The sequence below is a fragment of the Nothobranchius furzeri genome, chromosome 6, assembly GCF_043380555.1.
Source record: "Nothobranchius furzeri strain GRZ-AD chromosome 6, NfurGRZ-RIMD1, whole genome shotgun sequence".
Lineage (NCBI taxonomy): Eukaryota > Metazoa > Chordata > Actinopteri > Cyprinodontiformes > Nothobranchiidae > Nothobranchius > Nothobranchius furzeri.
The window spans coordinates 69,570,737-69,586,505 of NC_091746.1; the positions used below are offsets into that span (position 1 = coordinate 69,570,737).

Consider the following 15,769-nt stretch of genomic DNA (forward strand, 5'->3'; position numbering starts at 1 on the left):
CCGATTTGGTGCTTTATAAATAAACTTGAATTGAATTAGAAAGTAAGACTTTTAGGCAGAAAAAATGTATTTGAGGCTACTGAATTCATATGATTTATTTCATAATAAATGATATTTTATAACAAGTTAAAACAGACATAAAAAACAATGAGTGCTGAAACCCAAAAAACTTTTATATACATAAACCGTCAGTAGGTGGAGCTATCGCAGATATGTACTGTTAGGCCCCGCCCCCTCCCAGTCCAGGAAATTCTTTTGACCAGTTAAGAATCACACTGAGACTTGCATAGTAATTATAGAAATTATTTACCATGAAAACCATGGAATAAATTTAAAAGGTTAAGATCACTAAGAAGGACTTGGTTCAAACTGAACTTTATTAGTCACGAATAACTACCACAAAATGGGTGTGGTCTGATTTGACTGACAGCTGCTGGACAACATTTTCAAGTCAAACAATTTTCAAAAATAAATTAACGTAGAAGACCACGAAACATAAAATAAACATCAAAAAGCTTTGTGGCCCTCGGTGAAAACAGAGCCCAAGCGGCAAGGCTTCATGTAATCTGCGCATTTGACCACATCCAAACATTTGTGTGAACCAACAGAAAAAAAGTTAAAAAATAATAAAAAGCAGCTTTTGTTGACCAGTTCCATTTTTTCTGTGTATCACTAGTGTTTAATTTTTTACAAATGTAGTGTTTGCAGCCTTTGGTGCCTTCCAGTTTAGCATCCACTAGCATCCACTTTCACACTTGTGCGTCACCTGACCCGAAGCTGCAGCAGGTGTGATGGAAAAAATGACTCCACGTGTGACACCACTTGCTGTATTTCTGATTTAATCTCTACCCAATCCAAACAGACTGGAAGTGAGGCAGTAGAAGGAGTGATGAGCTTTCATTTCTTCTTGATGGCAGAGAGATCTCGCTGAAGCTCTAAAAATTTGGGCCGTTCCTCTGGGTTGTACTGCCAGCAGCGTTGCATCACTTTGTACACCTCATCAGGACAACGCTGAGGACATGTCATTCTGTAACCTGAAAACATTCCCATGACAAGACAAGACGGCTTCATTTATATAGCACCTTTCCTACACAAAGGGAATTCAATGTGCTTTACACCGTGGTCACCATCACCTCTACAATTTACACAAACTCTTAAGACTCATGTTTACCTTTCTCCACCTGTTCTCTGGCCTGTTGATTGGTCATCCCTGGATAAGGACACACCCCCAAACTGAAGGTCTCCCATAGCAGGACACCATAACTCCAAACATCGCTCTCTGAGCTGTAACGACCTTTGGCAGACCATCAGAGAGCAGAAGACACAATAGACGGCCACGTCAAATTCAAAACCTGTTCATCATTACAGTAAAAAAATCAAAGGTTGTGTGACTGATGAAAGACAGGTGTGGGATAGTTTAAGATTCATGACAGGTGAATGATTAAGTAAGGGAGGGGCAAGGGTTACCATAGTTCAGAGCCTCAGGTGCAGTCCATTTAATGGGGATCTGTTTGAGCCCAGATGAAGAATAAACGCCGTCATCTTCTTGCCGACTCATACCAAAGTCACTGATCTTTAAAACGTTGTTGTCTCCCACCAGACAGTTCCTCGCTGCCAGGTCCCTGAGGAACACACAGGTTAAGATGACTAAAATGAGCTGTTGTAGCTGCTCCTAGCCTGTGGAATCAGCTGGCTGTCCATGTTAGGCAGGCCACCCCGCTCAGGGCTTTTTAAACTCTTCTCAACTCGCTTGCATGAAACACGACTTGACTCCAGGACATCCACTCGTTAACCACTTACATACTCATTTTTGTTTTAGGTTGTAACGTGTTTTTTTTGTATGTTTTTCAATGTTTTATACAAGTTTATTTTAAGTTGTGGTGTGTCTTATTGTTGGTGCATTTTTGGTGTTTTTCTATGCTTTTTATTTTAACTTTGTTCGACAGAGTTGTGCAGAAAGTGCTATAGAGATGAGTCAAGTCAAGCTTACTTATAAGATAGCACGTCAGCGGACATAAGTGCTGCACAAAGAGCACATAAAGTACAGAACAAAGATATAATTAAAACTGTAAAAAGCAGTCAAACACTTTAAACAAACCAAACAGTACCGGTAGAATAGAAGTGAGAGATTTAAAAACACACAGAATAATCCCAGACGTCAAACAAAGTGATCTAACGAAGGCAGAACTAAGATGCCTGAGTTAGCCACTAACAACCTCCAAAAGCTAGACTATAAAAATGTGTCTTAAGATGGGACTTAAAAGTTGAAGTGAGGTGGGCTGTCTCACCACTAGGGGGAGGTCATTCCTAAGCATTGGGCCGGCATAACCAAAAGCTTATTCACCGCATGCCTTGTAACAGGGCATCCAGAAGTAGGTGGTCAGCTTATCTGAGTGCACAAGATGGTTTTTAGGGTGATAAGCTCTATGAGATGTGAGGGTGCCAGGTTATGGATGTAATGTGAGAATGTCTGTTTGAATTAGTGAGAAATCTAGCTGTCGCCTTCTGAACGGTCAACTGCAGACTTGTTTACAGCAAGCAGAGTGAAATTACTGTAACCTAGTCTTGACATAATAAAAGCATGTATGACCGACTCCAGGTGAGGTCTCATAAGGATCTGCTAAAAGTGTGTCTTCCACGTTAAAACACAAGTTGAAGCCCTTGTGGAAAGTCCTGCTTACATCTTGGCTCTTTCAGATGAAGAGGCAACCACAAGCAAGAAGGAAATCAACAAGGACTCACTTTTGACCCACATTTATAATGTGTGAGACCTCTTGCTTGACCTTTCATTTGTACTGTTGATCACCTTTTTAATGAGTGAAGCAAGACAGAAAAACAGGATGGGTGTAGGTGATATTAGGTATGTTATGCTGATGCTCAGCTTTGCCTTTCTGCAGACCATACCCTACCATACCAACTTTATTTCTATAGCACAGCGTGAGAGCTGACCAAACTGCATAACAGGCAGGATCAATTAAAACAAAAAAGTAATAAGAAGATAAAACACAACAACAAAAACTATAAAATCATAATACCATAACATGAATCACTGTCTAAAAGCCAAGTCATAAAAGTAGGTTTTTAAATGACATTTAAAAACAGGCAGAGAGGATGCCAGCCTAACTGTAATGGGCAGTGAGGTCCAGAGCATGGGGGCAGCGTGGACAAACACACGTTCACCTCGTGATTTGTAGGCCATCCCGGGAGTGCAAAGCAGTAGACGGTCAGCTGACCTCAACATACGAGTAGGTACACTGGGAGTCAGCAGGTCGGACAGATAAGGAGGAGCTAGGTCGTGTAGGGCTTTAAAAACAAACATCAAGATCTTAAAACGCACACGAAATGTGATGGGTGGCCAGTGAAGACGTTCCAGGACTGGTGCAATTTGGCTATGTCGACTTGTGTTTGTTAAAAACCTAGCGGCGGCATTTTGGAAAACCTGCAACCAGTTCAGGGCAGAGACAGGAGTTCCAACTATTAGTGCATTAGCGTAGTCCAAACGAGAGGTGACGAATGCATGGATGACTGATTCCAAGTGTTTCCTCTTTAAGATCGGTCTTAAATGAGATAGGCGGCGTAACTGATAAAAACAAGACCTCACCAGTGAGTTAATCTGAGGAGTCATTGAGAGGCTGGCATCCATTTTTACCCCCTGCTTTGAGTTTAAACCATCAAAAGTGGAATGAGAGCCGGAAGGATTGCGGGTATCAAAGACAGTCTTTAAATAATTCAGCCTGTGGAAATTGGCCGCTAGCCAGCCCTTTATGTCTGCAAGACGAGAGTCCACATTTCCATTTTTTAGTGCTATGTAAATTTGACAATCGTCAGCATAGATGTGATAATTAAGACTGTACCGATTTAAAATTTTGCCCAGTGGAAGGAGATATATAGGAAAAAGAACAAGCCCCAGAACAGAGCCCTGCGGTACACCCCATTGCAGCGGGAGAGAGGAGGAGGAGCAATCGCCAATCTGAACAGTAATAGATCTGTTGGATAAGTAGGGGTGCAACCCCCTTTACTCCAACCCAAGACTCAAGATGGTCCAGCAGAATATGGTGGTCCACAGTATCAAAAGCTGCTAAAAGGTCTAGCAAGAGCAGCAATACCTTAGACCCAGAGTCTGATGCCACCAGGATATCATTTAGCACCCTGATCAGGGCTGATTCAGTACTATGATGAGGTCTGAAAGCAGACTGAAACACATCAATCAATGAGTTTCTGACCATGTGAGCATAGATTTACATGTGAACAATTTTCTCCAAAACCTTTGAAAGAAATGGGACTTTCGAGATGGGACGGAAATTATCGTAAATGGAGTGATCCAACCTGGTTTCTTCAATATCGGCTGTATAACCGCATTTTTTAAAACCGTAGGAAAAACTCCAGTACTGAGACTAGTATTAAAAATGTTCAACAGAGCTGGGCTCAGTGTAAACACTGAATCATGTATCAATCTGCGCGGGAGGCAGTCCACCGGAGAGCCAGCTGGCTTCATGGAGCTGATTAACTTCACCAAGGCAGGAAGTTCAACCGGAGTAGAGTCCGAGAAATTAGGTGGACTTGGTGGATCTACATGGACAATTTGCCCTAGATGCTGGAGGCTGAGTCTGATATCACAGATCTTATTTAAAAAAGTTCTGTAAGTCAGTGCATAACTCAGCAGTGGGAGTATGGCCAACAGACTCAGTTAAAGATAGTACAGAATTAATTGTGCTATACAGTTTCGACTGGTCTCCATGGTGTTGTGAGATGATGTTAGAAAAATAGGTGTTTCGAGCAGATCTCACAGCTCTCTGGTAGCAGAAAAGAGCATCAACTAGGAGTTGTCAAGAGTACAACAGTGTGTCCTTTTTCCACCTCCGCTCCAACAACCCTGCACTGCCGCCTGAGACTACGAGTGTAGTTATTTAACCAGGGGTCAGAGATGGTCTTTTTTCGCCTAAGTCTAAGGGGGGCAACAGCATCCAGGGCAGCAGAGCGGGTCTCGTTGAACAAATGCAAAACGCCATCTACATCCATGCAGGAAACTGAATGGGGTAGAGTGAGAGGACCAATATCCAGGAGAGACAGAACATTTGAGGTCATATTTAGAGATAGGCACCTAGAGTAACGAGTAGCCTGTCTCTGGGCTGGAGGGAGAAGGTGTGAGATGTTGAATAAAATCACAGCATGGTCAGAAAATGCCACAGAGTCCACAGACCGGTCAATCACATCTAGTCTAAAAGATAAAACCAAATCTATGGTGTGAGAGCCGGTGTGTGTGGGGACATTTACCAGTTGTTGTAATCCAAATGAGTCCAAGATGTCAACAAAATCCTTCACCAATGGCTTCCGAGGACAGCAAATGTGGATATTTAAATCACCCAGGATAATTCCCTGGTCATATTTAGGGAGTAAATCAGCTAAAAGATCTGAGAGTTCATTTATAAAAAACAATGTTGTATTTTGGTGGCCTGTGGCAAAGTACAATGAGTATGGGAGGAGAAAACCCCAGCTCAAAAAATGAAACCTCAAAGCTGGTTGAGTCAGTGGCCTAGCAAGTGGTTTTAGTGGGAGACTGGAACAATACAGGGATAATAAGCCCCCCGCACGGCCAGAGGGTCTTGGCTCATTGATAATGTTACAGTCAGGAGGACAGAGTTCAACCAGAGAAGCCGACTCACCACGCAGGACCCACGTTTCAGTCATGCAGAACAAGCTCACTTCCTTGTTAACGTAGAAGTCCTTTAGAATAGCTGTTTTATTTCTAATAGAGTGGACATTCAGTAGAGCAATCCGAACAGGCGGCAGGGACCGCAACGGAAACTGCGTGGAGGATCGCCGGAGCAGAGTCTGTGTACATGAAGTATTATCGATGAAAAATTCCTTTAAAAACAGTTTTATTCACCAGTGAGCGAATGTTAGTAGAGCAATCCTGAGAGATGACGAGGAAGTTGAAGGCAAATAAGGACGAGATCGCTCCTCACCGGACCTCACAGGGTAGGTGACATTCCTCCAATTCACCCCGCCAATCCGACGCCACCTTTTAGTACCCCAGCTGACAGTATCAGCATTCTGCCCGTGAACAACCTGGATGCTATGGTCCAAGGAATCATCAGGGAACCAGACCCGAAACTGAGAAGTCACCACTGGACCGGCACATCTGGAAAGCTCGAAGCTGGACATGAGCGCCACCACGCCTGCCGCGTCGCCGACGCTTCCACCAACGCCCCGCTAGGCTGCAAGCGGAGGAGTGGAGGAAGGCTGGAACTCCATCAAACAGTTGCCCAAACAATCGTTTGAATGAGACATAATGAAACTGGAGAGACTCAAGCCTCTGCCGGAGATCCAAAAGAGTAGATTGATCATAGGTGAGGGTGGGACAGGAATCAGCCACTGAGTGGCTCAAAAACAATGACAAAATTACAAAAAGCACAAACAACAAGCCACAGCAGTAGGCACCATCTTGTCTTCCTATGAGAAGCCCTGCTCTACTAGTTTATTTTTTACCTCAAGGGTAACTGGCTTGTTACTCTATCCTTTGTAAATAGTTTCGGACAAAAATGTGTACTAATTACATAAATGTGTCCATCTTGGACTACATGTGACATCTATGAACCTGAGTTACCTGTGAATGCAGTTTTTACTCTCAAGGTATGCCATCCCTGCAGCAGCATCCACTGCAAAGCGAAGAAGCTGCTTCATCTTCAGGTCCTCCTTCTTCTTTCTCAGGAATGACAAGAAGTCTCCACCTGGCCGGTTCCAGTCATAAAAACATATTAAAAATGACCAAAGAGTTCTAAGGTGAAAATAAGCTTTACCCACCTGGAATTAGTTCCATGACTATGTAGATGGGCTGCCGCTGTGTACAAACACCAATCAGCTTTACAATGTTGGGATGGTCGTACTGCTTCAAGATCCTACAGCCAAGCACAAAAAAATAGCTAAATATAGTAGCCAATCGCATCAACCTGCCATCTGACAGGCTACCTCTGTACACACTTTAAATGAGCAGATGGCTAATAAAGGTTTTGATAGACCTGGCTATCCTAAAGAGTTCAAATGAAGGCAACTGGACTTTTTTGGCTTCTTGAAGATGTTTCGCTTCCAGTCAGAATTGACTAAGCTCCTCAGATGAGAAGCGAAATGTCTTCAAGAAACCAAAGAAGTGCAGTTGCCTTCATTTCACTCAAAAGACCAAGATTCCTTGCGAATACAACATGCGCAAAGCACACCTTTTGAAAGGGTTATCCCGATGCACATTTACACGACCTCATACTCGAGTTAGAAAAGTGATACCCCAGGGGTAATAACCCGGTTTTTACAAACCAGATTATGAGCATAACTGGGTTTCTGCTGGTGTTTACATTGCGTTGCGTAACCGGTTATTGCAAATAACTGAGTCTTCAATGGGTTATTAGCTGCATGTAAATGCGGTCAATGTCACTATCAATGCAGGCAAATCCAAAGAGGTAATAGTAGACATAAGGAAGGAGGGTAGACCTCATAAGGGATCTGGATTTTTTAGCTGTGGCGCAGCACCACCTGCACATACACCCACTAATTCTTGCTGGTATAGGGTTGGACCTAGCCTGTCAAGCCAGACTACATAAATGTATTATTTAGTCTGGCCACACTCCATTGACGGCTCTCGGTTGTGGGGCGGGTTCTACCGTTGTCTTTCAAATGATCTCTGCATTCGACTGGACAATGAATGTGACATACTCTTGTTTCACTCTGTTGCATCATCCCATCCACCAGGCATATAGAGTGCCCTGATTGGCCCACAAAGCGGATAAAGCTCTGTGATTTGTTCCCTAAGCAGATAGAGCACTATGATTGGCCCACCATTATGGACCAATTACAGCTCTTTATGTGTTTGAAACCCCTCTAGAGAGCTGTGATTGGCTAGCCAGTGTTCTGGTAGGAGCTGCTGAGGTTCCAATGGAGCATGCCTAGACCATTCTTTGCAAAGCAAAGAATTTGGTCTAGTTCACTAGGCTAGGTTGGACCCCCTTTAGCCTTCAGAACTGCCTTAATCAGGAATAAATTCAACAAGTTACTGGAAACATTCCTCAGAGATTTTGGTCCATATTGACATGATAGCATCAGGCAGTTGCCACAGATTTGTCAAATGCTTATTTTTCAAACTTCTATTGTCCAATTTTGGTGAGACTGTGCAAATTGTAGCCTCCATTTCCAGTTCTTAGCTGATAGGAGTGGCACCTGGTGTGGTCTTCTGCTGCTGTAACCCATCTGCCTCAAGGTTTGACATTTTGTGCGTTCAGAGATGCTCTTCTGCAAACCCTGGTTGTAATGAGTGGTTATTTGAGTTACTGTTGCCTTTCTATCAGCTCGAACCAGTCTGGCCAGTCTATTTTGACCTATGGCATCAACAAGACATTTTCACCCACAGAACTGCAGCTCACGCTGCCACTTTACCCTATTTCGGATCATTCTATGTAAACCCTAGAGATGGTTGTGCATGAAAATCCCAGAAGATCAGTAGTTTCAGAAATACTCAGGCCAGCACATCTGGCTGAGGGACATTGACATTCTTTCACCTGAAACGCCTTGCAAATATCAAGCCCATGCTGTCGAGAGCCCACCTGGAGCGGGTACTGCATGCCTTTGTTATTTCTAGGCTGGATTACTGCAACTCTCTCTATGCAGGGTTGTGTCAGTCATCACTGCGTCGCCTACAGGTTGTGCAGAACAGCGCAGCAAGGTTCCTGACTGGGACCAGGAAACGGGACCACATCAGTCCAGTTCTCGCCTCCCTGCACTGGCTTCCGGTTTGCTATCGTGCACAATTCAAAATCCTCATCTTTGTTTACAATTTCTTCCAGGGTGGTGCTCCCCCCTATCTAGCCACACTCCTGAACAAACATTCCCCATCACGCGCTCTGCGCTCCTCTGACCAAGGCCTGCTCGCTGTCCCTCGGTCTAGGTGTCGTACTCGTGGGGACCGGGCTTTCTCAGTCCTAGCACCGTTTCTCTGGAACCAGTTGCCACCCTCAGTTAGGCTGTCCCCATCTCTGCCAGCCTTTAAGAGTCGCCTAAAAGCACACCTTCTCCGCTTGGCGTTTCCTGAACATGTTTGATTCGGCCCTCTTTTACGTTGAATTTCTTTCACAGTTTTTATTGGTTCACTTTATCCCTTGTTTTACCCATCTGTCCTGTACTAGAATGTTTCACCTTTTTTTGTAATTTGTATTTTGCAATTTGAATTGCTTTTATTTCTGAATTGCTTTTATTTTTGATTTATTCACTATATTTGTACTTCTACTGCACCATGTTCAGCGCCTTGGGCTTCCTGACAGGGTTGCGGAAGGCGCTTTATAAATAAAGCTTTGATTGATTGATTGATTGAGTTTAAGCGGGCCATGTTCTATGCTTCCATTGTCGAGGCGGCTGACCGGAGCTGAGGTCGCAGGGTCATCGTTGCCTGTCGTAGTGACAATCCCCGAACCCGCTGATGGACACAGATAGTTAGGGATGCCGTCCAACTGAACAAAGTGCCCCATCGGGTCTTTTTGGCCTTTGGGACTTACCGGCAGGCCAAGCAGAATGTGGCTTGGGTGGTCACAGAGGCAAAATCCCAGGCGTGGGACTAGTTTGGTGAGATCATAGAGCAAGACTTCCATTCGGCTTTAAGGAGATTCTGGTCCATCTGGCCCCTCAAGAGGGGAAAGCAGTGTGCTACCAACACTGTTTATATTGGGGATGGTGTGCTGCTGACCTCTATTTGGGACATCGTGGATCGGTGGGAAGAGTACTCCGAAGACCTCATCAATCCCACTGACATGTCTTTCAGTGAGGAAGCAGAGTCCGTGGACTTTGGGTTGGCCTCTCCAAAATCTGGTGCTGAGGTGGTCAAACAGCTCCTCAGTGGAAAGGCTGGGGGGGGGGGGGTGAAATCCACCTAGAATTCCTTAAGGATCTGGATGTTGTAGGGTTGTTTTGGCTGACGTGGCTCTGCAATATAGCGTGGGCATTAGGGGCAGTTCCACTGGATTGGCAGACCAGGGTGGTGGTCAACCTATTTAAAAAGGGGGATGGCAGGGTGTGTTCCAACTACAGGTGATCAGACTCCTGAGCCTCCCTGGTAAGGTCTATTCAGGGGTTCTGAAGAGGAGGGTCTTTTGGATTATTGAACCTCGGATTCAAGAGGTTTCGTCCTGGCCGTGAAACATTGGCTCTAGCTCTATACTCTTGGGGGATCCTGAAGGGTGCGTGAGAGTTTGCCCAACTTTTGTATATTTTGGAGAAGACATTCGCCCGTGTCCATCGGGAGGCTCTGTGGGGAGTACTTCGAGAGTATGGGGTACCAGGCTCTCTGATATGAGCTGCTAGATCCCTATATGACCAGTGTCGGAGCTTGGTCCCCATTGCCGGCAGTAAGTCAGGCTAGTTTTCGGTGAGAGTTGGACTCCGCCAAGGCTGCCCTTTCTCACCGATTCTATTCATAACTTTAATTGACAGGATTTCTAGGCGCAACCAAGGTGTTAAGGGGATTTGTTTTGGTGACCTGAGGATCGGGTCTTTGCTTTTTGCAAATTATGTGGTCCTGTTGGCTTCATCAGATTGTGGTCTTCGGCTCTCACTGGAGCGGTTTGCAGCCGAGTGTGAAGAAACCAGGACAAGAATCGGCTCCTCTAAATTGATGGCAATGGTCATGAGTCAGAAAAGGGTAGAATGCCTTTTCCGGGTCAGGGATGAGGTCCTGCCCTAAGTGGAGGAGTTCAGGTACCTTAGGGTCTAGTTCAGGAGAAAGGAAAAGATGGAGCGCAAGATCAACAGGTGTATTGGTGCTGCATCTGCAGTGATGCGGGCATTATAACAATCTGACATGGTGAGGAGAGAGTTGAGCCAAGAGGCAAAGCTCACGATTTACTGGTCAATTTATGTTCCAAACCCTCACCTATGGTCATGAGCTTTGGGTAGCGACTGAAAGAATGAGATCACGGATACAAGCGGCCGAAATGAGTTTTCTCTGCAGGGTGGCTGGGCTCTCACTTAAAGATAGGGTGAGTAGCTTGGTTATCTGCGAGGGGCTTAGAGTAGACCTGCTGCTCCTCCACATCGAGAGGAGCAAGTTTTGGTGGCTTGGGCATCTAACTAGGATGCCTCCTGGACACCTAGCTAGATAAGAGGTTTTCCAGGCACGTCCAACCAAGAGAAGGCCTAAAAGAAGACCCAGGACACGCTGGAAGGAGTATGTCTCTTGGCTGGCCATGGAACACCTTGGGATTATCCTGGAGGAGCTGGCCTAAAAGGCTGGGGAGACGGAAGTCTGGGCCTCCTTGCTTAGGCTACTATCCCTGCAACCCGACCCCGGATACACAGATGATGTCTTGGTCTATTAGAGTAATCCTCCTTCCCCAAATGAATGACCATCCTAGAAAAATTTGGTAACTACTCAGGATATAAATTAAATACACAAAAAACACAAACTTTGACTATTATTATCAACCCACAAAGCAACTTAGAGATTATTTTCATATTAAATGGAATCAAAAATTCATTAAAATATCTAGGAATAAATTTTCCAAAAATGATTCAGAAATTGGCAGGGAATAACTATGGCCCTCTCTCAACAAAAATAAATGAAGACATACATAGATGGAATTCTATTTCTTTCCTTAGTCTCAGTCATATAATTGAGTCTGTGAGAATGAATCTTCTCCCACAATAACTATTTATTTCAGGCACTCCCTATGGAAATTACTCCAAAACAATTTTCCGAACTCAACAGGATTATTACCAGATTTATTTGGCAAGGTGAAAAAAACAAAGTAAGGCTTAAAACCTTCCCAAAGATCAAGGGGGATGTCATTACCATATTTTAAGGATTATTTTTACGCATCTCAGAGTAGACCCCTAATTAACATATGTAAACCCATCTTTCCAAGCTAGATGGAATGATACTGAACTATTAATTCTGGTTGAATTAATACAGATAATCCAATGGTGTGCTCATGACCCAGAATTTAAGTCTAACACAATAGATAAGGGATTTAAGTCATGATTTTGAAAGGAATAACAAGATACTACTCAATGGTAAATGGCCTGTATTTGATATAGCGCCTTCTAGAGTCCTGGAACCCCCCAAGACACTTTGCAACACAATCAGTAATTCACCCATTCACACACACATTCACACCCTGGTGGGGATGAGCTATGACGTAGTCACAGCTGGTCTGGGGCGCACTGACAGAGGCAAGGCTGCCAAGCACTAGCGCCACCGGTCCTTCTGACCACCACCAGCAGGCAAGGAGGGTTAAGTGTGTTGCCCAAGGACACAACGACAGCGACAAACTGAGCAGGGCTCGAACCTGCAACCTTCCAATTATAAGGCGAGCACTTAACTCCTGTGCCACCATTGCCCCACCACAGCGAAGGGACAATTTAAAAGCTTTGAGAAGTTGAAAGATGACTATGACCTGGATAGAACAGAACTGTATTGATTACTCCAGGTGCGGAATCGTTTTGAACAAATAAGAATGGAAGCAGATCTTAACTCATTCACTGCCATTGACAACAAAAATCGTCATTTTAAATCCAACCGTTCACTGCCAATGACGACTAAAGTCGTTTGCATGTTTTTACTGTGTGGGCGTCGGAACGTGCCCCCGCACCATGAGAACAAACATCTCAGCTCTAAAGCCGATCATCATCCGCATACGTCTGTTACGAGCCCTGGGTCTGGCTGTCCCATCCTGAGGAAGTCCTGCTGCCCCATGGTCTCTTCAGGTTTCTATTTCTTCCTAAATAAGGACCAGCACCCTGGAGAGCTGTGATCCAGCCATGCTCAGCGTTCTTCAGCGCCATGGAGAGTGACACGCCGTGGATCCTAACCGGCCCGGCTGAAGCAAATCAGCGCTGGATGAGGGGCCCTTAAAGACTGGTGGTTGTCACCCATTCGGGGAGGGTGTCAGATGCTGTCTGGTGCTCTCCATTTGTAGCAGGGAGCCTTTTTTGTCCTTATGAAACTGGACACGGGTTAAATTCCCTTTGAATTAGCGTTAATAAGCTAAAGTGAGCGTTAAAGCTCTTTAAGTGTCTCTCTGTGTTGTTAGTTAAGTCAAGTCAAGTCAACTTTATTTATAAAGCACTTTACAACAGCATAAAAGCTGACCAAAGTGCTTAACAAGCCAAAAAGAACAGAAGTTCCCTAAAAATTCTAAAAATAAGATAAAAAATTCATCACAAAGTCAAAACATGATAAAAACAAACATCAAACTGACATAAAAGCTACTAAAAACAGATGCATTCTCAAACTGAATTAAAAGCAACTGAGAACAGATGAGTCTTTAAAAGTGATTTAAAACCCGGCAGTGACGAAACCATCCTAATCTGGATTGGGAGTGCATTCCACAACCTTGGAGCTGCTACTGAGAAAGCTCTGTCACCCCTGAGCTTTCTCTTTGTTCTCAGCACCTCCAGGAGAAACTGGTCGGCTGACCTCAGTGACCGAGACGGGGAGTGAGCAACTAAAAGTTCACACAGATACTGCGGAGCAAGGCCATGTACAGCTTTAAAAGCCAATAAAAGAACCTTGTACTGGACCCTAAAATCCACAGGCAGCCAGTGCAGTGAAGCTAAAATTGAGGTAATGTGCTCCCTCTTTCTCAAACCCGTCAATAGGCGTGCTGCTGCATTTTGCACCATTTGAAGATGGGAGAGGTGAGACTGAGGAAGACCAAGGTACAGTGCGTTGCAATAGTCAAGGCGTGATGTAATAAACGCGTGAATCACCGTCTCAAAGTCATGACTTGAGAGCAAAGCTTAACCTTGGCGATCCTCCTTAAGTGATAAAAACTGGCTTTGGTGACGGCACTGATTTGTTTTTCCAGAAGCAGATCACTGTCAAGTCGGACTCCCAGACTGGTCGCTAGGACCTCCTCACGTGCTACTCACTAATTCATAGATTAAACTACGTTGTGTTTTAGAGCAACCTCCTTTAGTTAAGATCCTAGTTGAGAACCTGTTTGTGTTTGTGATTGCCTTCTACCTTTTGTAGAGGGGCACTTTTGGTTAATAAATCCTTTCTCCAAATTGAAGCTACGCCTTACTTTTGTTGTTTCTTAGAGGGTAGATCTGTTTTCTTTGTGCTACCTTTTCTGGATCGCCTAGCCTAGAAGAGGGCGTAACAATGTCACACGTCACATGATCAGGAAGCAGAAAATCCATGTGTTAGGAGATCGTTTTGGGCCGCTGCTGTAAAAAAAGTGAGGCGTGAACCGGAAAAGCTTCTGCCGAACACAATTCAACAACGGATTATGGAAGAACGAATAATGCTCGAAACGTGCGGATTCTTCCTGATGTAAGAGGTGAGTCTCCGCTTTGTTTTGGCATCGACATCATCCTAGCACACAACATTCTGTGACTCTTAAAAAAAACAGTAAAAACGGTGAGAAATGCTGGCAGCGAAGGGCTTTACCGATCAGGAGACGAATGGCAGCGAATGAGTTAATGACCCAATACTAAAATTCTTTGTCTTATCAAAGCAAACCAAATACGGGGGTGAATTCTATAATTTATATAGGCTTATTGTCAAAAAAAAAAAAACTCCACAGTACAGATTATCTTAGGAGGAAATGGGAGCGTGAGGGCTGTTGATATCTAAAGATGATTGGCTTGACATTTGCAAATCCCAGTGGAAATGCACCAGCTCTCATATTTGGAGCTTCAGACCCATCTCTAAACTTTCGTTCATCTCCAAGATCTTGGAAAAGGTTGTGGCTAAACAACTCACAGCTGCTCTTGATGAACATAACATCTATGATAGCTTCCAGTCAGGTTTTCGTAGAGCTCATTCTACTGAAACAGCTCTTCTTAAGAATAAGAATAATAAGAATAAGAACAACTTTATTTATCCCGAGGGAAATTCTTGTGTCATGTACATGCTCAAAGCAGTAGGAGAGACAAAGGAACAGGTGAAATAGAAATATGATATACAATATATACAGTAAAAAAATGATCTACAGTAGTACCCTGTAGGATAGTGCAAAACAAACAATCGCATATGTCAACAAATAAATACATGACTGCATCCTTGTGAATAAGTAATTAAACCATCAGTGCAGGCGATTCACAAAAGTGATTAAAGTATTGTGTAAAAGAATAAGGGTTTGTAGCAGCGTATGATATGAAGGGGGATAAAAACATATTTACAATCAAAACTCTTGGGTAATATTGCACAGTCGGTGAGGGCACAGAGTAACCTAGGTAACAGTATTAGGAGAATCACCTACAGGGTGAGGAAGAGTTAAACAATCCTATTGCCACCGGTACGAAGGATTTCCTGTGGCGGTCAGTTCTGCATCTCGGGGCAATGAGTCTTTTGCTGCGTTTGCTTCGATGGTCCATCATGTGGGCGTGCATGGGGTGGGAGGGGTTGTCCTTGATAGAGAGAAGCTTTTGTAGCATTCTCCTCTCAGACACCTCCTCCAGGTTCTCAAGTCTGACACCCAGGACAGACCCAGCCTTTCTAATCAGCTTGTTCAGCCGTTTGGCATCCGGCATCCGGTTGGCATTCTTAGGGTCTCTAATGACCTTCTGACTCACAGTGATGCAGGGTTCTGTTCTGGTCCTGCTGGACCTGACTGCAGCCTTTGACACTGTTGACCATCACCTGCTACTGGAGAGGCTGAGAGACTGGGTAGGTCGTGTGGCTGAACGCCACTTGTCCCTCTAAGAAGTTGGACGCCGACCTCACGGGGCCGCGTAACTAGTTAGCATGCCGGAGTCTTGTTCGTTATCGGAATTAACCAGACTAATCGCT

General features: G+C 44.4%; 1 protein-coding gene across 5 annotated transcripts in view; it reads right to left on the reverse strand.

Annotated features, from left to right (window-relative positions):
• Positions 1–359: 359 nt before the first annotated feature.
• The window catches only part of fer (fer (fps/fes related) tyrosine kinase), a 64,413-nt gene continuing 49,003 nt past the window's right edge, over positions 360–15,769 (reverse strand). For all 5 annotated transcript variants that reach the window (XM_015943271.3, XM_015943273.3, XM_015943268.3 and 2 more), the window contains exons 16-20: positions 6,805–6,899; positions 6,608–6,731; positions 1,468–1,622; positions 1,172–1,294; positions 360–1,034 (exon numbers count right to left, since the gene is read on the reverse strand). In XM_015943271.3, coding sequence (XP_015798757.3) covers positions 898–1,034; positions 1,172–1,294; positions 1,468–1,622; positions 6,608–6,731; positions 6,805–6,899 — 634 coding nt within the window. In that variant the 3' untranslated portion in view covers positions 360–897. The remainder of the gene's footprint in view (positions 1,035–1,171; positions 1,295–1,467; positions 1,623–6,607; positions 6,732–6,804; positions 6,900–15,769) is intronic.